We start from the raw sequence: 27,017 nt of genomic DNA, 5'->3' as shown, positions 1-27,017 counted from the left end.
TTCATGTCAGTACAAAAAAAAAAATAACAAAAATAAAACAATTATAACTTAATGGGCATTTGGTTATACATACTTAATTATGATAAAATGGAAAATATGAGAACACAATTCATGTAAAGTTTTATTATACTTTACATCTAAATATGTATAAAAACGATAACTCCACCATTACGTCCCCAACCCCAAGTAGGTATAGTACAATAGCTTCCAACTATGGTCCTAAATGGACTCAAATATCTTAGTATTACCCCGTTTTTTTAGATTACAAAATGTATAACCCCAAAATTCAAAATTTAATCTGAGTAACTATGCACTGAATTATAGGAAGTGTCGATTACATATTATTGGACCGCAATATTAGGTATCATAAAAATCCTAGCATTTCGGAAGAAAAAGGTGATTGCCACTACTATTGAGGTTAGAAAAATTCTAATCTTAAAAAAGTGGAGTATAAACGTGGTAATTATTTTTCAAAATATTTTATAAATGGAAGGAATAGCGAAAGCAAACAGAACATTGATAATTACTTTACTTTATAAGCACATTAAATTTGTGGACCATACTTGCATTAGGTGGTTTTACATACAAATCACAAGAAAAACGTTAATATTTAATACACATGCGTAAGCCCATCATTATCATAGGAGTCCGGTTTTTTCGGACAACCGTCCAGCTTCACCGAGTCCGAATTGGCCGCTAAAGAGTTCAGCTGTTCGGAAGACAATGACTTCGCCAACGGAGTTTCGTCCACTATTAAATCCACCTGGAGATAAAGGTATGGTTGATGATAGAATTAATGTCAGATAGGAAAGAAGAAACACAAAACAGTGACATTTATGAGATCGTACTACTTTTTCCTCCAACTAGGAACGAAAGAGGCTCGTCAGAGAGATTTCAAAGAGCTCGTGATTCTGAGTTGCAATAACTAGGGCATGCACTACCTAGGTACCTACCGGTATCGGTACTAAGAATTTCATTTCCCGGTTCTGGCATGATACCGGCATAAAAGTACTGAACGAAATCGATCAATTGTTTTCCAGATAAAAACAAAGTTGAAATGGAATATTGGGTGAATTTTTACAATTTAAGTATCTTTATCTGTCGAATGCATACTATACTAGGTAAGTTTGTCGGGTCATTTGGGTCCCCCGTTTCGTAGCAACATTATTAAATGATATTTAATGTCCCCAGCCAAAGTACTAAAATACTACAATTAAAATGGGATTGAATACGCATACGGATGAGAACCGGGAAGTACCGGTACCTGGTCTTCAGTATCGGTTCTTTTGACACGATAAAATTCCCGGGAATCTGAGAACCGGGATTTCCCGGGAGCATGCCCTAGAAATAACATAAAATTCCCAAATTGAAACAAAAACTGTAGTGTACTACTTCAAACTAAATGTCCCGTGTTGTAACATGTGTAACGCAGAGTCAGTCTCCGAGGAATTGTTCGGATTAATCTCTGCCACTTTTTACGCCATCGCTCTACGTGACAACATTTCCATCTTCACCACTTAGATGGTTGGCAGTCTTCAACTGTGCGTTTCTTTTACCTGCATCACACAGCTAAACTGTGGAACGAACTGTCGCCTGGGGTACCTACTCGTATTTCGGACCGATATGACCTTGAAACCCTCAGGGAAAGTATTCGTACTATTAAATAAAGTAAATAGGTACCACATCGAAGTCATGATCTGGATCTGGGACAGTTACTGCAGGATCAACTGCCGGTTGAGTTCGATTATCAGATGATGTACCGCTCCGCTGCAATAATAAATAATTTAATATTAATACCCTTGGACCCGGATACGTCCTTAAACTACTAGGTATGGGCATTGTGAATGTCATCTGGCTTTGCGTGGGGCAATTAGGGCACAGCACAGCGGATGATATTCCAGATCTAGACCAGAGCCCAACTGGGAAAGTACCCTCCACCTTACAGAAAACCGCAGCCAAATAACCTAGACCTTCCTCATAGTGTTGTGTTCCCGTCGGTAAGTTTACCAGAGCTCAACGAGGGGAGGGTGTGGCTGTGGAGTGTTAGGGTCGGCAACGCGCATGTAACTCCTCTGGACGTACGTAGGCATACATAGGCTACGGAGACTGCTTACCATCAGACGGGCCGTATGCTTTTTTGCCACCGACGTAGTATTAAAAACAAAACTTCATCATAAAAATATCACAATAACAATATACATAATGGATATATACAGAGGATTACTATAGCTAGCTTAAATCTAAAATAGAGCCTTGAGGCATTGTACCAAGGATGCTAGCGGCAATTCCTCATTGTATCGCAATTGTGCGAGGAACGAGACGTTGTGCGAGGAAGCCGCCAGCTCTTCAGTAACCAGTTACGTCAACCAGACGCTTCGCGATTTCTGCAAAAAAATTGTGCGCGCTAGAACCCCCTGGACCTAGAGTTTCAACGTCCAATGGTACAAAATGGTACTCTCTGCCGAGGTTCTTGTATTCGTCGTAATAGTATAACTTGGTTTCGAGTACCAATCGTTTAAACTTTCTATGCTGACCGTTTAGCACTTTAGAGATTATCTTGTGAACAATGTAATTGTTCTATAATTAATTCATTAAGAAATTTAAATTACAAGCCACTCACCGAACTTTGTCTTCCCATTTCATTTTTTAACACTTCCAACTCTTCTTTCGTTTTCCTTTTAAAGAAGTTCAACTGAAAAACAAATAAATAATTTTACCATTTTCCAATAAAAGGTTAGACTATAAATATAACCAAATGGCTGAAAATACAGTTGCTCGAAAAATAAAACTATCACACAATAATATCTTAAAGGCACACCTGGGTGCCTAGCCCCAAGGTGACAATCGCTACCTATTTTATGACTCTACATAACTGTAAGTTTTCCTAAGAAATAAAATAAATAAATGAAACTGAGAGTGATTAACTTTTCTTAACAACTGATACTAATTAGGTACAATGTTTTCTGCAAACTCCCGTATTTCTGTTAGAATCAAATCTATCAATCAAATATATTATCTAATAAATAAAATCGGACAAGTACGAGTCGGGCTCGCCCACCGAGGGTTCCATACTTTTTAGTATTTGTTATAGCGGCAACAGAATACATCATCTGTAAAAATTTCAACTGTCTAGCTATCACGGTTCATGAGACAGCCTGGTGACAAACGAACAGACAGACAGACAGACAGACGGACAGACAGCGGAGTCTTAGTAATAGGGTCCCGTTTTACCCTTGGGGTACGGAACCCTAAAAAGGATGGATATTGTTTTTTGTGGGTTGGCCTTTAATATTGGTGACTTACCTTATAAAGTATAACTCCTATGATGAACAGCAGAAGCAAGCTCACGCCGATAGCGATCATAATGGTTCCTATGGGGCTCTTCGGCTTTTCTTCTAACGTTATTACTGTAGATATCCTAGAATTTGACAAACCTATCAATATCTTCTCTCTCTCTCTCTCTCTCTCTCTCTCTCTCTCGCTCTCTCTCTCTCTCCCTCTCTCTCGCTCCCACTCTCTCTCTCTTTCTCTTTCACTGTTTTATAAAAAACAATCAAAATGCCAAATATAATATGTGATAATATTATGTTGGCATACTTACGTTTTATCCTTGGTTTTGTCTGGTAGTAATTGCAGCTTTAGTTTTGATGTTATTTTTGTAGCACCTTTCTTTAGGAAAATTGCTGAAAAGACAAAACATGTTATTATTTCTTTAAATAAGGGTTCCTTTTATACCTTTTTGGTACGTAACCCTAAAACAATGCTAACATTATTGGAAAAAATATATACTTAATAAAGAAATGAATTTTGCATTTTTTTTTTAAATAAAACAATGTATTTCCTCGATCGAGATTCGAACTCCAGTGACATTAAAACCTATCGTCTTACCGGCTGAGCTACAAAACTAATTACAGTTTAAAAGATAGAAATAACCTTATTATTTTAAAAGGATTAAGTAAATAAATAGAGGTCCCCTAACCTCTTACCAGATCAACCTAGCCCCAAACTAAGCAAATCTTGTAATATGAGTACTCGGTGACGATACATAAATACATAACATATCAGAAACAAATATCTGTGTTCACACAAATAAATGCCCTTACCGGGAACACAGGACCATCAACTTCATAGGCAGGGTTGCTACCCACTAAGCCAAACCGGTCGTCAAAGTAGCTTCAATAAAATTAATCTCTCTGTATACACATACACATACCTACATACTACCTACAAGCTACTTACCGAGCTTATTTTTAATAACAGTTGAAGACACAATTATCGTTGTCGTAGAGTTCGGTGCCAACGGGATTGAACATTTCCAAATGTTTGTCAGTTTCACTGAACATTTGTTTGGTTGGCCAACCCTTACCTGTGGGAAAGAGATAGTTACATTTAGCAACAGAAGTAGGTGTAAAGTAAGACCACTTCCTTTCTCTATCGCACTCGTATCATTATATGGCTCGTACAGTGGCATTGACCAATGATAATTGGCGGGACACATGAATCCAGTGTAAATGGATATAGCATGAGAGGTGGGGGAAATGACCGAACGGGATAGTCTTATGTATCTTTCAGTAGGAGTAGCAGAGAAAGCGCTATTATTTTTCGTCCTTGACATATTTTTTTTATTCCCCACCATAAATTTTGTTATGGTTTATGGTGGGCAACAAATAATGTAATAATACAATCAAATGATCACGTGTGAATGTATGTATAATATAAATTTAATGAAATGTGTGAAATAAATTTAATGAAATGTGTGAAATAATTGTAATTTAATCACCTACTTGAAGCCCTCTTATATGTACCCTTAAAGGGTGTCATGTATATGTTCCATTCCAAAGATGCTTGTAATGTGATATGCAATAAACTATTCTATTCTAAGTCAAATAATCCGACCAAATTACGTAGGTTGTTTTTGGTACATTATCAGCAATGTTAAAACGTGTTTTTAATTTTGACGCATTACGTATGTTCTGTCTGTAAGATCCTACCATCTATGGCGGGACAGCAATATAATGGCGGGTCAATGTACGAAATTCTTCGTGCTTTGCGTTATTACTTTAGGAGGTAGAAGGAGCGTAGCAGTAAAGCAAGGAGTCTTAAAGGCAATAAAAATCAAGTTGTGATGGACGGACGGACAGTATAAGCTTAGTAATAGCTTAGTAATAAGTAATACTGATGTGATGTGCCTGTCCAAAAATTTGTAAAATTGCGAAATTGCCAGGTGGAAATATTACGGAAACTTTTTTTATACTACGTCGGTGGCAAACAAGCATACGGCCCGCCTGGTGATAAGCAGTCTCCGTATCCTATGTACGCCTGTAACTCCAGAGGAGTTACATGCGCGTTGCCAACCCTAAATGTTGTAAATGTGTTTTTAATGGGGATAGAAATTTTCCAGATCCAAAATGAAAGTTTCGTATTTTCCTGAAAATTTTGAGTTTTCCAAACTTTATATTATAAAACTTCACAGCTTGCAAATCTGTGGTAGATATTAATAGGGTTCCGATTGCCACCATTTAGGTACGCTACTACCGTTATATGTATATAAATCTCTGCTGTTCATTATTAAATTCTTATTTACCATAGATTTTTCTATGTAAGTGTTGTCCATTCCATCTATGGTCAGGAACACCTTCTTCCATTGAAATGACTGATTGTTATAAATCTGGAATAAAAAAAATTACGTAGGTTAAAAGGAACTGGCAATTACAAGCGCTTATTTCACTGACTATATCCGGTCAAACAACTTTGTCAGTAGAAAAAGGAGAGCAATTCAAATTTTCTATGGGAAGATAATTGATAACCCTTCGCGCCTACATTTTAGAAGTTTTTCTACTGACGGAAATGGATTGATAGACTATATATCTCATATTCAAACAAACGAACAAACATTTATTCAGCAAATAGGCCACAGGGACACTTTTACATGTTCAATTATAAAAACAACAAAATACAATTACAAATATGGAATCAATAAAATATTAGATACTTTATTAGAGATAAATACAGTCTCTAAATGTCGAATTACACAAAAAAAAACTATAATAACAAAAAAAAACAATCATCAAATACTAAAATTCTTTACCTCAGACACAGTCTGGAGACCCTTTATCTCAGACAGACTTGAATTCTTATATAAATAATTAAAAGACATGAAATTAAATCAGACAAACAGACAAGAACCGAATGAAATGTCTCACGTTAATCCCACTCAAAAGTAAAGTTACATACTTAAAATATAACATGTAGCCCGTGTAAGCTTAAACAGACCGGTCTCCACAAAAAGCACCCGTTCACGAGTGCTTCCTTTTTCTACTAATATATATACAAATGCGAAAGTAAGTGTCTGTCTGTGTGTTAGCTCTTCGCGCTCAAAACTCTAAATCGATTTAGATCAAATTTGGTATGAAGATAGTATAAGGTCCAGGGATGGACAATTTTTTTTTTTATTAAGTAATCATCATTCCACGTATATGAAATCGCGGGCATAAGTTAGTAGAAGATAAATAAAAAATATTTGAACTAACAGTATAGGTTTGCTCCACTGACAACTTATCTTCCTTCGAATCCTCTAACTCTGCGTCGGATATGACTCGATGTATAGTAGACCTGGAATAAAATGTCACACATTAAAACACCTTTTAAAATGTTTTTAACTCTTTGAACGCTTTATGTAATAAACACAAACATCCCTCAAACGCCAAGCTCCCGAGCGCAAAGCGAGCTAATGTAAACCTTACTTGAAAGTGTGAAGGTTACTTGACAGCGTACGTCATGACACCTATAGTTGTCCATGCCGCTGTGGGCACTACTAGTACCGACTCCTTTAGGGGTTCTAGGCGTTCAAAGGGTTAATGAAGTTCTATATTATTATTTTTTAATTTTTTCACAGCAAACCAACGAAGAAATTTCAACAATCCTTTGCTAAATTATGTAACAAAGGCACCCCGTTTTGCCTTGTATATTTTTAAGCTCACCCGTGAATAACAACATTTTCGAGCACATTTTCAAAATCGTAGTTCAGCGTAAGAGAGGAATGCACTGCGTCCGGTTTGTTACATTCCTTGCGTACTTCCACGTCAATTGTGAGTCCCTTCTCTTCGATACTTAAGGTATTTGTCTGCAGCTGAATATCTATAGTTTTCTGCAACAGATCAATACAGAACATGTAGGTATATTACGAGACCCTCGATAGAATTTGGCACCTAATACACTCTCATATTACTCATAGAAGTACCTACAGTGAACTACATGACACAAATTGAGTCGTCATAAAATTCTGTATGATAATCGAACCTGCTTATAAAAATCACAAAAAAGGGTTGAAAAATACAACCTGTAGAGGCGAATAGCCGGGCATATAAAAGCACTTATGCCCAAGTTGAAACGGTAACGCTTCGTACACGCTCGGTCACTGATGACTATTGATGACTTACATTGGTTCCAGAGCGGAAAGCGATGCACCCAATCGCTATTATTAGGTACATACTAACCTACGAATACCAGAGTAATATCAAATGGTTGATGTAAGGAACGGAAAGGCGCCGGCAGCTCGCACCTTATACGCGCCCTTGTCCTTGACGCACGTACGGCATGACGGCAGTGTGTGCACGAGCGTACCACTCACGCGCACATTCGCGCATGCGCCGCTCCCCATCATCATCACTATTGTCACCTACTAACTACGATTATCATCTAATAACAGACTGAAATATCAAATGATTTCTCTTACATTGGTACCAGTGCGGAAAGGCGCCGGTAGCTCGCACTTGTATGCTCCCATCTCCTTGGCGCACGGCAGAGTGTGCACGAGCGTTCCGCTCACGCGCACATACGTACATGCGCCGCACCCCATCGTACCGTTGTTGCTCACCATGACCGTTACTGTCTCCATGTCAGATGATCCGACTATGTATTGATGAGTTCTGAAAGATAAGGCACAGATTGAGCGAAAATCATTTGACATACCACCTCTTCTTAAGCCTCGCTTTTTACCGTTCCTACTAGTATGCCAAAGTTAGCGGTAACGCGGCGACGGTAATGGATACTTCTGTACCTAGAGGATCATGGGGCGAGTGTCATATGTTTTTTTTTTGTTAAATATTAGTTTATAATAAATACAATTTAATCAACGTTTTATTAAGAGCCTGAAAATGTTTTCTAAGTTAATATTTTAAATGGCTAGTAGTATTATAACCGACTACCCAAAAATATGATATCAGGTTTAGGTATATCATTAGGTCAATCTGAAATGAATTAATTACCAAACCAATAATTATTTAAGTCAGCGAGTCATATTCGATAGCATATTACTCTATCGATCGATTTCTTACTTTACCAATAAGTTTTGTTTTCATAGTTCAGTATATGTATAATAATAAGTATTCATATTTAGAATATTAGTGGTAACACGTAAAATATTTAGTGCTAACCACAGATTGTTTGTCAACCTGTTGTTACCGGTGGGAACCTATAATCGGCTCTTTATTATATACATATACAAGTAATGTGTAATTGATAACTTTTGGTTCTCCAATAAATAAATAAATAAATAAGTTTTTGGCAAAAAATTCATTTTTGGTACAAGCTTTTATCGCTGACTGTACTTTTCTTTCTCTTAAAAACCCCAAACACAATTAGATTGCGTTGTTTTATCACAGAGTTCCTATGTCCACCTCTTGTCTCCATCATCAGATCAGCTCGATGGTACCATAATATTTCATTGTCACCCGACTTACATATGTATGTAAATTTTCAGCTCAATCGGAAACCGGGACGTGGATAAAATTTAACTTGCAAGATTTGATTACAAACAGACAACGGTCAGGTGAAAGTAAATAAAAGCTTGTAATGAACATACTTGCTAGGTTTCCGGACCACAGCAGCGTCTCTTTGGTCTACTCTGCGGGCTTATTGTCATCCAAGTGTTTTTGTTACGAATGCTTTTCAAAAGGTTAATAAATGAACGTACCCGCCAGTTTTGCCAGACCACAGCAGTTCCACAGAGTATGCAGGCTCGCAGGGCACTCCACCGCAGTTACACTGGGGTTGCATTTCTTTGGTCAGGCTACTCTGTGGGCTTATTGTCACCCAAGTGTTTTTGAACTCTGGAAAGTGGGAAGACCAATATTACGCAAGCTGGCTACTTTGGCGGGCCAATATGGCTCATTTTGCCTGTATCATGATCGCTATACTCGTTAGATTTGTAGCTGGCCCCCAACGGCTTATCCTTTGTCTATTGTTAACTAAAACGGCGCATGCCACTACCTGCAAAAAAAGCCCGGTCACTTTAACCGGTTATTTAATTACAACTCCTATGGTATTTGAAATAAGATTCAAAATGAACAAATGGAAAAATAATTTGCGATTTCTTGTGTGGTCCCTATACGGTTACTGAGTGCCGCCGAGTCGAACGCTACCGAACCAGTCTAAAATATGTCCTCGATATGCGTAACAAAGGCGCGTTATCGGAGAGCACACCTACACTGGTTTTTAAGCGTTGGACTACCCCCGCGCTCAGGTGCCAATTAGAATTATACGACCCTTTTTTTGCAGATAGTGGCACGCGCGGTTTTAGTTAACAATAAACAAAAGATTAGCCGCTTCGGGTCAGCTTCAAATCGAACGACTGTACCAAGTGATTTTGTTGCTGAACTGTTCAGGGAACCTAGCCAAGATGACAATCGTTTGCCCTACGACAACGAAACGCTATATGTCTCTCTATCAATCTTCCATATTACTGCGATAGAGAGACAGATAGCGTTTTAGCATTAGTTTAAAATATTATGTTACTAACAATTATGGGCGAATGTTTTCTTTGAATAAATAAATTGAAATTGAATATTTTACAACTTGCTCTTAGGGATAAGTTCGCCTTTGTACAACACAATTATGTTTTATCTGGTGTAATCAATATTTTTTTCTCGTACAACAATGTATTTACTTAGCAATCATCTTCCGAGCATGATTTGAACTAATTCTCGCTGTTCTATTTGGAAAATTCTTGATAAGAAATTGTTTAATATAATATGTACTAAACTTCAAACGAATTCTTTTAATATACTACATAAGTTATAATTTAGGCATACCTTTCACAGTTTCAATGTCTTCGATCAAAGATAATGTTGTGTTGACCTTACAGGAGAAACAGCTCATCTAGAAAAATAAATAAATATAGAGGCGCCATCTAGGCAATATGAATAATACTAACACGTCCGTCGTGTTTCACTGGGCAAGTTTCAATGGTGAGTATAGTCTAGTTCAACTTTCTTGATGTTCCGCTAAATGGAGCTAAATTCAAAGTTTATAACATCGCACAGAGATGGCGCTAAGCCGTGCTTACTGATAAAATGATAATATAATTTTCACCGTTGTATTTTCTTCGGTTAAGATCACAGAGTAAAGTAAGTATGTTAAGATTTCAATACATTATTTTGCAAATTAGTTCGAGTTGTATCCGATCCAGATTAATACAATTAGGGCCCGGAAATTTGCATACCTACGGCTAATATTGACAGATTGTAGGGAGAGAGCAAGACTTTTTATGGATATTATCAGACTGTTACTGTATCAACGCGGTTAATTTATTTAAATAAAATAACAGGGTTGAGTCATCTTTTCTCAGATCATAAAATATAAAGGTTTTCGTAATTATATTCATTTCAATAAAGCAACTTAAATGGATTACATTTTCCGATACTTCGATTTTTTTCATCATTGATCGTTGAAAAATGTACGGAATTTGGCAAGCTTTAGTTGAAGCAGACCACTTTTGCGAAGATTCGCGAGTAATCTCCTTCGAAGCATTTAAATATTCCTTAAATTTTCCTTTATTTATACATTTGTAAAATTATACCGCTGCCATGTAGAACACATTGAATTCCGTTAGTCATTTTGACCAGGCAGTCTCATGCAGATAATTTTTTCCTGGCGTAATGGACAAAAATAATCCTCAATAATCTAATAATATAAAATAGAGCATGCAATTTGTCACAAGATTTGTAATTAGCCTTACAACCTAGCACTAGCCTCAGTCTCTTTGGGCTGTTACTGCACACTAACCCCCTTATTCATAAACGTGTACTAAAGTTACGATGCGATGCCGCCATCATACGATGGAAAGGGACAAACGATTATTAGCGGCATCGTAACTTTAGTACACGTTTATGAATAAGGGGGTATGTCTTTAAACGCTGGTCTGGACAATCTACTCTATGTTATGTAGAAATAGTGAATAAATAGTAGCTTTGTATTCTCGTTCAATAAATTCAATAAAAAAAAAACTCACTATAAGGTAGTCCCGACAATATCGGTGCAGACTCCCATTAATTGATGTAGGTTTATCTGTTAAGACTATCTCGTATGTATCTTTTTCTTTGCTATTAAACGTAGCCTTATCGCCAGTTAACACATTCTTAACCAATAACCCTGTAAACAGAATACTATTGATATGATATAATAAATATAGCCTGTCAAGCCATTTCCGTCAGTAGAAAAAAGCAGTTAATTTAAAAAATGTAGGCATAAAGGGTTTTCGTCCCATAGAAAAATTAAATTTCGCGCCTTTTTCTACTGACAAAGTTATTTGACTAACTACATTAATCCAAAGGTCAGGAGCCCAATTCGAACGTTTTGATGTCATAATAATCTATGTGTATCTATGTTAACAAATGCTAACAAAAGTACATAATTTATTTAGGTATCATTTTGACATCAATATGTAAGTGTGAATTGGGCTCCAGGAAATTAGGGAAAATGAGGAATTTCCAGGCAAATTTAAACAGAAATCAAATAATAAAATGTATATATTTAAATAATAATAAATAAAATATAGGACATTATTATTATTACAGACATTCACTAAGCCCCACAGTAAGCCCAAGAAGGCTTGTGTTGTGTCTATGGTTTTGACGACCGGTCTGGCCTAGTGGGTAGTGACCCTGCCTATGAAACCGATGGTCCCGGGTTCAAATCCTTGTACGGGCAGTTATTCACGTGATGAGCATGGATATTTGTTCCTGAGTCATGAATGTTTTCTATGTATTTAAGTATTTATAAATATGTATATATATTATTTATTATAGAATTGATTCATAATCAATCATATGTATGTTGTTGTATATCGTTGTCTAAGTACCCGCAACACAAGCCTTATTGAGCTTACCGTGGGAGTTAGTCAATTTGTGTAATAATGTCCTATAATATTTATTTATTTATATGGAAATATAAGGTGGCCTGAAATTTAAATTAGTCTCAGTTTTGCATAATAACTTACTTATTGTAATTTCTTTGGGTTCTTTAGGTTTCTCAATAGTAACACACGAAGCAAAGCCAAATTCAGTGTTTGTCTTTGTCTGAAATATTTAAAAAACATATTATGTGTACACTAATAAATAATAATTCAGCCTATATACGTCCCAATGCTGGGCACAGGCCTCCTCTCATGCGCGAGAGGGCTCGGGCTATAGTCCCCTCGCTAGCCCAATGCGGATTGGGGACTTCACATACACCTTTGAATTTCTTCGCAGATGTATGCAGGTTTCCTCACGATGTTTTCCTTCACCGAAAAGCTGGTGGTAAATATCAAATGATATTTCGTACATAAGTTCCGAAAAACTCATTAGTACGAGCCAGGATTTGAACCCGCGACCTCCGGATTGAAAGTCGAACGTCATATTCACTCGGCCACCACCGCTACTGTGTACACTGATCAAGAAAATGTAAGTAATGTTGAAATATTAAAAAAAAGACATGAAACTTAGGGTAGTTATTACAATAGGACATAATTGTATGTAGGGGCGTTAAAAGATTAAATATTATTAAGTTAAATGTTCTCGTCTTCGGCTATGACTCACGAAATGGTGGTTAAACTGCTCAAAAAGACTACCATCGGTTACTTTGTTAAGCCATACCTATGCCTTATTCCAAAGATATAAGGTTCACCGATGGTCAGTTCAGAGTTAAGTATAGCATTTAGCACCTATACCTATACCACAAACACTTTCGCTAACGTCTGCGTAAATTACTTTTTATACATCTCGCTGGTACTAATATGACAGTACGAGAGAGATGCATAGAAAGTAAGTTGGGCACACGCTAGCGAACATGCCTTATTATGCAGGTTGCCAAGCGGACCCCAGGCACCCGTGAGCCGTGGCAAAATACTGGTACAACGCAAGGAAGATGACGCAAGTGAATATGTCAGGTCAGGGTCAAACTACATTAGTAAGGCTACTTCTAACCGGGACTTAGTAGAACACATCTTCAGGCATCGAGACATACCTCAACTAATGTGGTGTATGATATTCGCTTTTAGAAAATACTGCTCGCCTACTGCAACTTACATACGCGTGTAGATTCGAGTCAAGAATTGTCTTGCTTTGAAATACCTACCGCATAGTCCGTAAATTCAGAGGTAACGTTCACTGTGATGGCCCGAATTCCTCTATACATTGTAACGGTCGATTCCTCCGGGGCACCCACTGCAATTTCTGCGTAAAATATATAAATCAAAGTAATTTCTTTTGAGATATAAGCATGTAAGTAACCAATTTCATGCCTTAGTCTGAACAAGTTTTTATTAATATTTACTGCTATTCTACGTTCCTAACCGCCAGCAGCATGGTTATCCCCCTATGTAGCGAAACTGCGCACTACTTCTACGTTGAAACAATCAATTAAAACATCTCCAACTCCTATCCCTACAAATCGTCTTTCTAAATCGCATCAAGTGCGAGCGAGATACTAAATAAACCGCGCGGTTGTTTTTGCGATAAACGCAGCGTCAAACGCGCTTGCCGCACACCCATTTTAAATCAGATAATCTAATTACCGTATATTGTTTTACGCGGTAAGCGCATTGTCATTTGCCCTACATGCCGTGATCGTATGCGTTCGACGCTGCGGCTATCGCATAACCGCGCGTGTAAGGGCCACCCCACACTAGCGTCTCTTGAGCGTCGGCGTCTAGCCAGCGCTATGGAAAATGGCGTTGCTGCGTAGTTGCGCCACGGATCCCTTTGTTTGGCATAATTATTGAAAGTCATAATGTAATGATAGTCATATTATCATGTCATGTCTTTAGTCATAACTCTGAAACCGTTAACTTTTCAGGAATTTCCTTAGGTTATCCTATAGATAGGTTAGATTAGGTTAGGTTTGTTTTATGGCAATCCTGGAAAGTTACGCGTTTCTGAGAAAAACCAAATTATGCGTAACGAAAATGCGGAAAAACAATACATGACTTAAAACTTTATGGGAAACAATAGAGACCCGTTGCGCCAACGTTGCGTCGAGCAGCAACCATAGATTTGACTAGATACCGACGCTCGGGAGACACCCTAAATGAAATGACTCGGGAGTAGTTTAAGAGCACAACAATCAGCGCCATCAGCGATCATAATATATCATTTCGATATCCAAACTTAACTAATTTTTAAATCAGTTTATGTGCCACACCTGGTTGCGAAGTACTTATACGTACCATCGCTCCCATTGTCGTTATAATCAGCGACCGGCTGTAGACTGAACCCAAAAGACTTGCTCTTCTCAATCCTCTGTGTCCTGGCCAGTTCTAACACTGATATCGTGTCTGTACGTGTATTCTTAATGGTCTCATGTATGGCGTAGCCGCAGATAATGTACAGCACGCCTCCTGACTTCTCGAATGGTGCGCTGACAATTATTTCTGAAACATATTTCTGGTGTAATTAAGCTCTGTCGTTCAGTGGGCAGTAGCGGGCTAGCAAGTAAATTTGTCTCATCGTGGGCCATATTATTTAAAAACAAATCATTTTTTTTTTCAATAAAGTCGTATTGTTTTTTAAAACATGAAAGGTAGTTAATACCTATGGGCCTATAACCTTTATGGTCGTATCAAATGTATACGCTGTATGTATAAGACTAAGGAGAAAGAGATAATTAATTTACCAGGATAAGAGTCGCCGTTCACATCGTTAGTGGACAAGGTCGTCCCGAACCGTGAGCCGCTCTTCACCCCCCATATTGTCAATACCAAATCCATCTCGACTGTTTCATTATCGAAGGGATTTATCTAAAACCAAAAAAAAAAGGAAATCGATGATTGATAATATTAAATAACGGCACTACAGAGTATCAGCTGTGTGAAGATCATTTGATCAAGTTTGTAGGTGAAAGTGCAGTTAGTGTAGGTGAAAAATCCACGTTGAAAATTTTCGTTAACTTTTATGGGGATAGAAATCTTCTGTTTCCAAAAAGAAAACGTTTCTTAATTTTCTATGAAATTTTCCTAAAATTTCCATCTTTTTTTAAACTTTTCGCAACTTGCACATCTGCAATCATAAGAATCTGTCGGAAGAGGTTAGCGCATGACCGGTAGTTGCAGAAGTCCATGTCCTTCGCAAACCAAGGGCTTTATCCAGAAACTGGTGTACTTATTTGGGCTGATAGATGATGATGGCAATGCGTCCATAAGCTACGCAATCCGGTTACCATCAAACGTTCCGTACGTAGATTTACCACCGTTGTGTAAATAAACAACGAAATTCTAAGAGAGACTGAGACTCCACTCTAGTGTTGGCGTCTAGTCAACTGTATGCCTGCAGCTCGGGGCAAAGTTGGCTCAACTGCGCAGTGACTCCATTTTCCATAGCGCTGACTTGACGCCGACGCTAAAAATAAGACGCTAGTGTGGGGTGTTTCTGAGAACAATTAAAATAAGCTTTTACTGAGTGTAGTTTGATCTGACCGATTTAGAATAAATGTGCGTAGCGCCGGTGTCGTAGTCGGCGGCCCAGCGATGCTGCGCCGGTGCACCGACGATCAGCTCTGCGAGACCGTCAGAAGTGACGTCAACGCTACAGAGCGCCGCGCCAAACATGCTGCCTACGCTCTCAGTCTTGTCGTTCAGTCTGCGAGGGCTGTTGGAAAATGATGTCAGGTTATTCTTAGGTTATTCCAGCCCTGGGCACTGGTCGTCATTTGCAAACGATAGGTACATTTAAAATTAATGGAAAAATTCACCGCTTTGGTCAAAGTTCGAACTTTGAACTTTCGAAACACCAGTGTCACCAGTCCAACCGCTCTTAACCAAGCTACGAAAACTTAGTAGTTACGTGGGAATGTATCCATTGCTTTCTTTTGCTTACACGCTTTGAAGAGAAAGGAAAAAAAACCGGGCAAGTGCGAGTTGGACTCGCGCACGAAGGGTTCCGTACCATTTTTTATAAAAAACGGCAAAATAATTATGTTTCTTGTATGGGAGCCCAGACGGACGGACGGACGGACAGCGAAGTCTTAGTAATAGGGTCCCGTTTGACCCTTTGGGTACGGAACCCTAAAAATGACCAAGGCCTCCAGTGCCCAGGGCTGTAATCGAACCAACGTCCTCCGTTTACTTTGTTTACATTAAACCTACGCCCTGGGCTCGGTGGCATGGGTCAAAATTTGCAACTATAAATCGAAGGATCGTGGTGCCCTTCGGCCATCCCTAAGGTAGAACAATATGGTTCGATCAACCAACGATTCCGGACTAGCAAAGAGAGATGGCGCTGCCATTAATACTCTAAGATCGAGTAAATATTTTCATAGAAAGTAATTTAATTTGTTCTTAGAGACGACTACCTAGTCCTTATAAGTTATTCTAATAATTAAAAATATAAGTACAAACCAGTCTAATCCTGGAGCAAAGGCATGTAGAGGATCGTTGGAGAAGAAATCAATCTGAAATATTTAAAAAAAAATTGTTTAATATATGTAAACAATCCAATAAATAAAAAATATTGTCGCTTAAAATTCATAACAATTAGTATTTACAAAATGCACAACACAGAAATAGTTTTTATTCAAAATATTATCCAATTCGTTTTTCCTCATATTGCGTTCTGTGGTAACAATAGGCTAATTCTTATTCCATAGATACAAACTTCGAGCAACATCGACTTCCGACACGTCGGAAGAGAGGAGCCCAAGCGATATCTTACCATGCAAATCGTTCTGCCATTTTTTGCGAGGGGAAAAGTGCACACAGACGGACTTCTTACTCACTACCAAGGAAATTTAATTTTCTGTACAAAACGCCGGTTTTTACGGGGCAGCGGCACGTCAAATGTATATATTTGTACGTTACGTACAAATAGCCATGTCAAATAAAAGTCAGTCAATACAAGACATATGACCATTAGCCGAGGTTTTCGACAGAGGGGTAAGCTCTTAAAAGCGACTCCGTTTGTTAAATCCTCCAAGCTCACTACATACAAAATTCAATCTCTAATCTAATGACGACACAAATACATAGAAAATGACACCTCTTGCACATCGCACCTCGATCTCTTTTTCTGTACGAACGAGTCACAACACGCAAGGGGATAAAGTGCGAATGCCGACTCACTTGCCAGTGTTGCTCGAAGGTTACAAATTATCATAGGTTGTACAATTATTTAATATAATTGAAAATTTCACATAGTTGACAATAAATGTACAGAAACAAACAAAGACAATTTGATAGATCAATCGACAATTTCAATCGTAAAGCGGTAATTTATACGAGAGAAAAGTAAATACAGTATAAATATGTGTATTCTGAAAAAACCAAAAGATAGATTGATTTTTTTGTAATATTGTGTAAAGAAAATATTATTGTTGTAATACTTACATAGCCTTTCTCCATCCCTATAGAGTTTACGCTGAAAGCGTAGCATATTTTCTTTTCAGCAAAATATTTTCCAAATGACATAGCTTGACCTGTAATTGAATTAAAAGTAATGTGTAATATTATAGGAAAGCTTACTATTCACTCACGGAATATCTGTCTGACGTAGAATTTAATTGTTGTTAGATTGTTTTATAATTATAAATTGCAATAGATTTACACATGTAAGCTATAATAATTGCAAGCAGCGGTGTGGGGAGCATGCGTCAAAAACGGTACGCATACGACGCGTCACTGCGATTCCGTATCGTGACCGTTTTTAGGGTTCCGTAGTCAACTAGGAACCCTTATAGTTTCGCCATGTCCGTCTGTCTGTCTGTCTGTCTGTCTGTCTGTCCGAGGCTTTGCTCCGTGGTCGTTAGTGCTAGAAAGCTGAAATTTGGCATGAATATATAAATCAATAAAGCCGACAAAGTCGTACAATAAAATCTAAAAATTTAATTTTTTTAGGGTACCTCCCCTACTCGTAAAGTGGGGTGAAATTTTTTTTCGCTTCAACCCTAGAGTGTGGGGTATCGTTGGAAAGGTCTTTCAAAACGATAGAAAAAATAATCGCTCCGAAAGAAAAAATAAATGTGTCCTCCCCCTCTAACTTTTGAACCATAGGTCCAAAAAATATGAAAAAAACTGTGGAAGTAGAGCTTAAGAAAGACATTAAATGTAAACTATAGCGGACATGATCAGTTTAGCTGTTTTTGAGTTATCGCAAAAAGTTTTCCCTTCATAGTAAAAAGACTTACTTTAATTAGGTACTGATTATGCAAATTTGCCTATTTGTTTAACTCGGGTGAAAGGTACCGTTTCATCCCTTGGTTAACAATTTACTATACTTTAAGCTCCAGATTAGCTTATTGTGACGGAAGAGTAAATACGGAACCCTACACTGAGCGGGGCCCGACATGCTCTTGGCCGGTTTTTTAAGCTGCGGTCTGGTCGCACCTTTAGATAGTGTCCGTCAGGACGACACGTGGCTCGTATTGTCATGTTATTAAAGGTTAGATTTGTACGAGATACGTGGTTAAATCTCGTTAAAGTAAATAATACCTAATGTATGACAATTTTGAAAGTTTCAGTGTTTGACTTACCATATGTCGTCGCTAGGCTCAATCCTTGAGGTTTAAAACATTCCGAGTAATTCTCTGATTTCGGCATTTGGCTGCACAACGCAGCCTTATTCTCAAACAGTTGGGATATTATGACTCTATCATTTGTGTCATCCACTAATGTACTCCAGCCACCACCTCCTTCTACCCATAGAGCTGAAACTGTAGCGAGATATATTGTGATCGTGCATTGACAGAAATACCGGCAGCGATAAATGAGATGCGTATACGAGTATAATGCAAATTCCATACAAGTGGAATATAAACTGTTTAAAATAAAAAAGGTATAATTTTGAAAATGGCCAATATCTTTAAAACCAGCAGTACTTCATAATTTGGTTACTGCATCACGTACACACCTTGCGTACTATTGCGACAGTAGAATGTGATTCAAGTTTAGTAGATGTTTACCAAGATCACAACTATCTCTCTTTCGAAGTTATAATAACTACCTATAGTAGAAATAGTGGACTTTCACCTTACTTGATAATGTCTGTATAAAATTATTATATTTGGAAAAAAATATCTAGTATGTCTGACTGTTTTTCTCTATAGTTTGCATTTCTTGAGCGATTCTCGTGAAATTTGGTGAGCAGCTTCGATAATTGTAAAGAATCTATTGGTCAGTTTTTCAAAATCCACTATTTTGAAAACCTTGGGGCTTCGTGAGGACCACATCTCACAGAGTTACTGGTACTAAAATATATAACTTACTACTTATATTGGAGTTGAGAGACCAAATTGTTGGAGTTCTTTCAATATTATCGTAAATGAAGCAAGCGCCGAACGCCGTGCTGGTCTTTGTGTGCAGATCGATTTTACCGAAATATGCTGTTCTTAGCGGTGCACATACCTGGAAAGGTCAATAGAAACGATTAAAGTCAAGTTGCAAAAAAAGCTGATCTCCTTAAGAGGAAAGGAGGCGGCCATTATTTTGCATAATTTGGTGTTGATGATGAATATTTTTGCATAATTTCATGTAAGTATATTAACCATATTTTTTGATAATTGTAAAAATTAGGAGCGTTTTATACAAAATTTTAAATGCTCCTAACTTTTACAATAATTAAAAATTCGAACGTAGGCATAGCTGTGGTTGATATACATCAAATAGTGTCAAAATATTTTCAATACTGTTAATATCCAGAGAGGTAAAAGGCGATTTCGCGCGGGTCCTCATCTTTCACCTTAACCCTTTGAACGCTACGCCTATCGTGTGCGTTCCTTCATTGTGAGCCTTGTTGGAATGCATGAAGATCGATCGAGGGTTAAAATTATAAAGCCAATTGCAAAAGCGACTATTCTAATACCCTGATAGTGATAGCATCGTATAATTAGAATTGTTGCTTTTAATTTTTACAGAATTCATAACATTACATGATCAATTCCCTTGTGGGATCAAAATACCTACCCAGTCTCCCGTGCAATAACATATTCTGAAAATTTTCCACGTGGAAATATCGTTATTTTGGAAGCTTTTCGATGGCAAACCAATAATTGATATAGATAAAAGATATTTATTCGTGTCGATCACAAAACGTGTACTAACATGTACAGACAACAAAACAAGAAAAGAGGAAATCATAAAGTGTGCATCATGAAATGGACCCAACTCAGCATAATTCTAGCTATAAAACCAGCGCTGGTCTTCAGTGGGGCCCAACCGGTAGGGTATCTATTGTAAAAAAAAAACATACCACAAAACCATTTTTCTTTGCAGCTATTGAGGCACCCAGGTAAAAATGCTGATCTGGATTCGCGGCTGAAAACAATCTTATGTAAGTTTTAGCAAACTAGTTATATCGACAAAAAATAAAAATAAATGTTAGGTATAACGTTATAAGCACCTTTAACCTACAGTCGTTTTGTATGTAAAAATTATGCTTGCTCTAATTTCTTTTCATCACACTTGCTCGTAAACGGTGATATTGTATGCCAAAATACTGAGATGGAATGAGCTATATTATGCCCACGGGCGTAATAGATTTTCTTTAATTTCATTACGCCCATGGGCATATTGGGCATAATGTGTGGCTGAATGCCGGATAGGTCTGTGCCTTCGATGCTAAAAAATTACAATATGCCGGACGAATGTTTGAAATGTCATCGTATTTAAGAATTATTTCGTTTTAAATTTATTTTTTTCCTCACAAGTGTGATGAAAAACATTTCGTGTGCCACGGGCGGCACAATCATTACAAAGTCAAGTCAATTAAAATTAACACTTGTTCGTAAATTCTGGTTTAACGCCTTAAATACAGAATGTAAAATTATGTTACACTTTCTAGCAATAAAAACGAGTAGCAGGGACAGATAAGTATATGTATAGGTATGTTACTGAAACATTAACATATCTATTCTAAAACTATTAAGATATCATATCATAATATAGTACCTGGGCGACCTAGCTTTGCTCGGTTATAACTATTTATTGTAATATGGTGGTGTATAGGTGATAATCTTAACTACATTTTTTTACTAAATTAAACTTGTCTAAAACAATAAAAATTAAAAAATTATATATAAACTTGACCATATATTAAAAAAAAAACAAAAGTTAATCACCGGGCGAGATTCGAACCCGTAACACTCGTTTAGCAGTCCGCGTCTTAACCCGCTGGACCAGACGGACAGTGGCCGGCAACACGAAATTAGCGACCATATTCTGCGACGAAAGAAAAACGCATGAAAACTCGAAAACACGCGTTTTCCCAAACATAAGACTAATCTAGATAGATTGTATACCCCCAAAAACCCCTATATACCAAATTTCAGCGAAATCGTTAGAGCCGTTTCCGAGATCACAGAAATATATATATATATATATATATATATATATATATATATATATATACAAGAATTGCTCGTTTAAAGGTATAAGATATATATATATATGAGACATTTGACTATCAAAATTAAAATCATAATTTGAGTCAAATGTTACTTGAATGTTTATGTCGATTGTATATATGTTATTTCAGAATGCCGTTTTAAAATGAGAGCGTAACTTCGATTCTGTCTCTTGTGACCGCACTCAATAGACAGACTAAATAACTATCTAACTATCCTGACAATGATCGAACAAGAATAATTCCACATTAAATACTCACTTCTGTTTGATATCCCTAAGTCAATGTGGACGGGATCATTGCATTTCTTATTCTTGATGTCCTTTACAGAGCAATGATACACTTTTCCGTCTGTATTGTAGAGTGGTGCGCCAATAACTGTAGAAAATGAAACATTTATTGCAAACAATAATCGCTCCGAAAGGAAAAATTAACCATGGGTCCAAATCAAATATTTAAAAAAATCTTTTAAGTAAATCTTTGTAAAGACTTTTAATTAAAATTATAGCGAACATGATCGGTTAAGCCGTTTTTGAGCTTTTACAAAATGTCTTCCCTTCTTAGTAAAAAGAGCTATATAAATGCTAGGAAAGTACTTCTTTTTGCTTATCATTTCATACCCATGACAACGAGAATTGAGTATAAAGGCGTATTGTCAAAGTAAATTTTGTAGTCAACTAAATTTACTGCCATCTTTCGACACATGACTTAAACTCTAAGAATGATATATGGCTATTCGACCCATGTTCTTTCATTGATGTGAGTTAAATATCAAACGGTGTCGCCATCTACTCGATTATAGGCCAAGGTATATCGCCATCTATTCGAGCATAAATTATTCTTGATTTTTCGAGGCACGTTTTTTCTTAGACTTTATTCATCTTATACGTAGTTATACATATTATTGTATATATCTTTGACCATGATTAAGGCAGCCCCCGTTCAAGGCAGCCTATTGTGGCAGATAGATCTACGGAACCCTATACACTACTTGGTCCGACATGCTTGCCAGATAAATACCTACGACCAAAGTATTAAAAAAGGACTTTTCTTTTTTCCCTATACATCAGCACTTGTTATTTAATATTTATGAATTCAAGAAAATATATAATTTAAAACCACGGAGTTCGAAGTATCTTAAACTTTATGGACAACAATATTTTTCCTATTACTCATACAATATCTATGTTAAAAACAACTTGATGAATAATAAATATTCCCAGTTACTTATAGGTATGTATTTTTAAATCTGGCAGTAAGCATGCGTCACTTAAGGTGCAGTAGGTGCTGAAATGGATTTTACAAAAGTCGTAGAGCTTTTTTGAATCACATTCCGCCATAAGTTTAATTAACAATCTTGAGGCATTTTTGACTTTCACTCGATAGAAAAAAATCACGAAAGCTAAACATATAAAAAAAATCTAAAAAAAGAGCAATTTAATGCTTAAGAAAAACTCAGTGATTACTCTTTTTATTTTTAAACACAAAAAAATAAGATTAAAAACATGATATCTGCGCTCCTGGGCACTTCCATCTCGCTCACGCTTACGCTCAGTGAGAGAGAAGAACACTAACTTACTGCACCTTAATATAAAACATGAAATAACTTTTATATTATTAAATTTTATCATAAAACACACAAAACACTCATACTCATAGTTTTGTGTTCCTGCCGGTGAGTAAGGTTGCCAGACCTCAACGGGGGTGCGGAGTGTTAGGGTCGGCAACGGGCATGTTACTCCTCTGGACGGAGACTGCTTACAATTAGGCAGGCTGTATACTTGTTTGCCACTGACGTAGTATTAAAAAAAACGAACTTAAATAAAAATAAAAACATATGCCCCATTTCGACTGTCATCCTAGTTGAAAAATGCTATAAATCGCAGACGAGAAATAAATCGCAAGAAATTGATAGCAGTTTGCTTATAATCACGGATTCATAACTTAACTGTAGATGAATGATTAATAAATAGCCACAAATGAAGTTTAATTAAAACTAACCCAATCTCGCATCATTGCTTTCATATCCCAAACTGAATCCATAAGCGCTGGTCGTTTTATCATCCTTCAGATCAACCGCAGATAACTCGTGGTAAAATAGTGCCGCCGCTAAATGCGCACATAAAAGCAGGGCACACGCAGACTGAAACATAATCCCTGAAAAATAAATTATTAAAAATATCGGGACGTGATAGATTGATGGTCAAGAAATAAGTATATTCGGGGCGAGCCCTTTAGGCCCAAGTATATGTAGACAAAAAAATTAGGTGTTTTACCGACATGTGTTTTAAAATAGTATATAAAAGTGCGAAAAATAGGAAATTCGTACATATATTTTACAACGTTTTACAGTACATATCGTCGGGGATAGTGCAATACCGCGTAAATAACAAATGCAGTAAGGTCCAATAACCTTGTACATTGTTTGAATTTCGAACTCTTTCGACTTTGTTAGTTACGCGGTATTGCACTATCCCCGACGATATAGCCCCTTAAATTTTCGTCATAGTTACGTATTGTGCTAATTATCACACTAGTGCGGTAAAATAGCACCGTATGTACTGTAAATAATGAAAGTAAAGAATCAATCTAACGACTGTACCGAAAAAAAAACTGTAAATTTCAAGCCGCTGTAATTTTGTTTCTAAGCAAGATGACTACGGCTTTGTGACCGCGGTAAAAAGTCATATTATTATATTATATATTCCAATATAAATAATTCTGCTTTAATGCTGTTCGACTTTACACCGGTAAATAGAAAAGATCACTGAAAAACTGTATCTTCTAAAAAGCAAAAAAAATTGCAACATCCTACATGCCTAGTTACGAAACAGTTAAAATAACCTCTAGGTTTCGTGCATTTTATAAGAAATAATTAATTTAGTACCTATATTCGCGAAAAATGTTACAAAAAAACATGCAACAACTACGCGACTTGTGCAAGGTGATTCTGAACCCTATTCATTTCCTTTTATTTTTTACATGGTATTTATGTGTATTGGTAGTGCCAAAATTGAAATTCTGTTTCATTGAAAACAGAATTTCGTTGGATGTCAGTCAAAAATTTACGTGTCACTGAAAAGTACCCTAAAATTGAAGGGTAGCTGAAGTACAGACTTGCCGGAGAACTAAATGCTGGTATTTAATAAAATAACGTTCTAATAAAGTAGCTCCGTACAAGTAAACAATTGTTTTTACTTATATTTTATTAATGTGACACAGATTTTTACTCCCTTTTGTAAAGTAAGTATAATTTTTCACAAGCCAGCTGCTTATTCCCCTCTAACGACAATCCCCAAGTAAACAAGTAGTGAATAAAGCACCGATCTAATTTTTAAACTAATTATATTACGTTTTACTCAGTGTAAAACGAGCTTTCAAATCATGGCTAACATTTTTAATAAAAGCTTTGTATTACATTTTATCAGTCATTTTGTGACAGAACTTATGACCCAAGTATAACAAAAAATCATAACAACGCTACTTACCCACTGTCTACTAAGTAAGAAGCACAAAAAACTTAAAACCACTGTACCCTGTGCATGGTAGATGTGTTAGTCAACTCTGATTTTGTTTCCCAATACGAGGAAAGAATTACCACAATAACGTCATGAGTATATTCATGAATCATTACAAGGACAATATGCACTGTAATTTTATGACCATTAGGAGTATATTTCCGTCTCGTTAATGGAAGCGGCTCCTGAAACTAGCGTGATAAGGACAACGCTAGTTAAGGCGAAAAATCCTGCGTCAAAATCTCAAAAAACGATGTTTCGTACTTAACTGTTTCCTCCTCCAAAAGCTCCCGCCTTAAGAAACAGAAATATCAAAAAAAGCAAAACTCTAGCTTTTAAAACCATGGAGGAAACAGTCGAGTATGGAGAAATGACCGTAAGGGTCATTTCTTGAAGTCATTTGAACTTTTACAGTACATATGGTGCTACTTTACCGCACTAGTGTGAAATTTTAGCATATTACGTTACTGTGTCGAAAATTTAAACGGCCATATGTACTGTAAAACGTTCTACGATACATGTGCGAATAGGTAACTCGCAACTCGTGTTGATTTAAAACACTCCCTTCGGTCGTGTTTTAATTTATCGCCACTCGTTTCGAATTTCCTATTTTTCGCGCTTGTATCGTAATGTACTATTAAAATATCAACGTCTTTGAAAACAAATCACATTATTTTGTTTGGTGATTTTTGAGTAGTCAGACTTGGTTTTTCTTTAGTATATATTTCAGTTTATAATTTAAACGTCGTATGAAATTGAGTTGAATTTGAATTCGTTTCTTAAAAGCAAATGATTTTTTTTTTCTTTTTATATAATCAGTAAATATTAACCATGTTTCGATAGTAATAGTACTTACCTATAACGAGTAAAAATGTTACATTGACATCGGTCGTCGTATTTTGAAAATTAAATTTTGTAATTTTCTGGAACAAAATTTCTTTTCATGAGTCAGTCTTTGGATTTCTTCATTCGACGCATTCTTTTTCACTTGGCTGAAATATGTAATTCTAGACTTTCCTCTGCTTTTGGTGTTTTCAATCCTGCCTTCCAGGATGCTTAAGAAACAGCTGTCGAGCCGTATAAGGTGTCCCTAACATCTTGCCTCTCCTATTCCTTATGGTATTTAATAAGCATCGTTTCCTCCTACCTTACTCAAAACCTCCACATTCGTCTTCCTTTAAGTTCAGCTAATATTTTTTTTTCCTTTTAAAACATCCTTGTTACTTATACCTTTTCGTAAACAGTGGTTTCGATCGCTGACCGAACGGGCGGATTTGTACGGCCGCAAGCCGGTCGGCTCCTCGCCGATTCATTATGAATCCGACAATCGAACGGACTATGACATTCGATTGATTAGCATAATATGTGTTTAACTACTGATATTTCAGTGGAAAGTTTCCTATTTAAATTTCACATTACATTCCACGTGGAAAAATTTGAAAAACGAAACTAGATTACAGTTCATATATCAAGGCAAAACGGACTAGAAGGTATTTTTCTCAAACTTGCTATGAAATGATGACATGTCTTACGTCAAATTAGGTCCGGAAATACTTCATATCAGGTGCGATGTGTGAAGATGATATGTAAAGGAATTCCATACTGCCTTACACACCTAGGACTGTAAAGCAACCTTCTTTTGTTATTTAACGTCAAATTGTGACACAATGTCTTAGCATTCAACCATCAACAAATATAGGTACGGTACGGTGATTTGTTGTGCATATTCGTTGCTAAGCAACGGCGGTGGCGCATCGCGCAGGCGCGCGGACTTACGCGCGTAGGGCACCCGCTTGGTAGAGTGGCGAGCCGATTAGTTCGCCACAAAACAAATTGACTATTTTTTATTATTTTA

At 36.9% G+C, this 27,017-nt stretch overlaps 1 protein-coding gene across 2 annotated transcripts; it reads right to left on the bottom strand.

Annotated features, from left to right (window-relative positions):
• Nucleotides 1-512: 512 nt before the first annotated feature.
• Nucleotides 513-26,943, bottom strand: LOC133521581 (integrin alpha-D-like). Of its 2 annotated transcripts, XM_061856617.1 has the most exons (27): nucleotides 26,695-26,943; nucleotides 26,019-26,085; nucleotides 23,646-23,801; nucleotides 21,906-22,022; nucleotides 20,493-20,557; nucleotides 19,510-19,648; nucleotides 18,778-18,957; nucleotides 17,636-17,724; nucleotides 16,652-16,704; nucleotides 15,731-15,902; nucleotides 14,932-15,055; nucleotides 14,486-14,689; nucleotides 13,396-13,493; nucleotides 12,278-12,356; nucleotides 11,291-11,430; nucleotides 10,092-10,158; nucleotides 8,975-9,110; nucleotides 7,736-7,928; nucleotides 6,981-7,147; nucleotides 6,531-6,612; nucleotides 5,585-5,668; nucleotides 4,240-4,366; nucleotides 3,602-3,683; nucleotides 3,304-3,418; nucleotides 2,621-2,692; nucleotides 1,681-1,767; nucleotides 513-763 (listed from the first exon to the last, which is right to left on the bottom strand). In XM_061856617.1, the coding sequence occupies exons 3-27, from the start codon at nucleotides 23,794-23,796 to the stop codon at nucleotides 611-613; spliced, it is 2,976 nt and encodes a 991-aa protein (XP_061712601.1). In that variant the 5' UTR covers nucleotides 23,797-23,801; nucleotides 26,019-26,085; nucleotides 26,695-26,943; the 3' UTR covers nucleotides 513-610. The 2 variants fall into 2 exon arrangements, with proteins under 2 accessions (XP_061712601.1, XP_061712600.1); XM_061856616.1 differs by lacking the exons at nucleotides 26,019-26,085; nucleotides 26,695-26,943 and adding an exon at nucleotides 25,133-25,554.
• Nucleotides 26,944-27,017: the final 74 nt, after the last annotated feature.

The sequence above is a fragment of the Cydia pomonella genome, chromosome 9, assembly GCF_033807575.1.
Source record: "Cydia pomonella isolate Wapato2018A chromosome 9, ilCydPomo1, whole genome shotgun sequence".
NCBI lineage: Eukaryota > Metazoa > Arthropoda > Insecta > Lepidoptera > Tortricidae > Cydia > Cydia pomonella.
This window is presented reverse-complemented; position numbering and strand designations above follow the sequence as displayed.

What these genes read in the sequence shown, in the direction of transcription:
- LOC133521581 (XM_061856617.1), bottom strand. Translation starts at nt 23,796, where the DNA reads ATGTTTCAGTCTGCGTGTGCCCTGCTTTTATGTGCGCATTTAGCGGCG. An exon ending in TAGGGATGGAGAAAGGCTAT is followed by an intron (nt 16,705 to 17,635) that starts GTAAGTATTACA and finishes TAAATATTTCAG; the next exon opens with ATTGATTTCTTCTCCAACGA. An exon ending in CTGAATTTACGGACTATGCG is followed by an intron (nt 12,357 to 13,395) that starts GTAGGTATTTCA and finishes TAAATATTTCAG; the next exon opens with ACAAAGACAAACACTGAATT.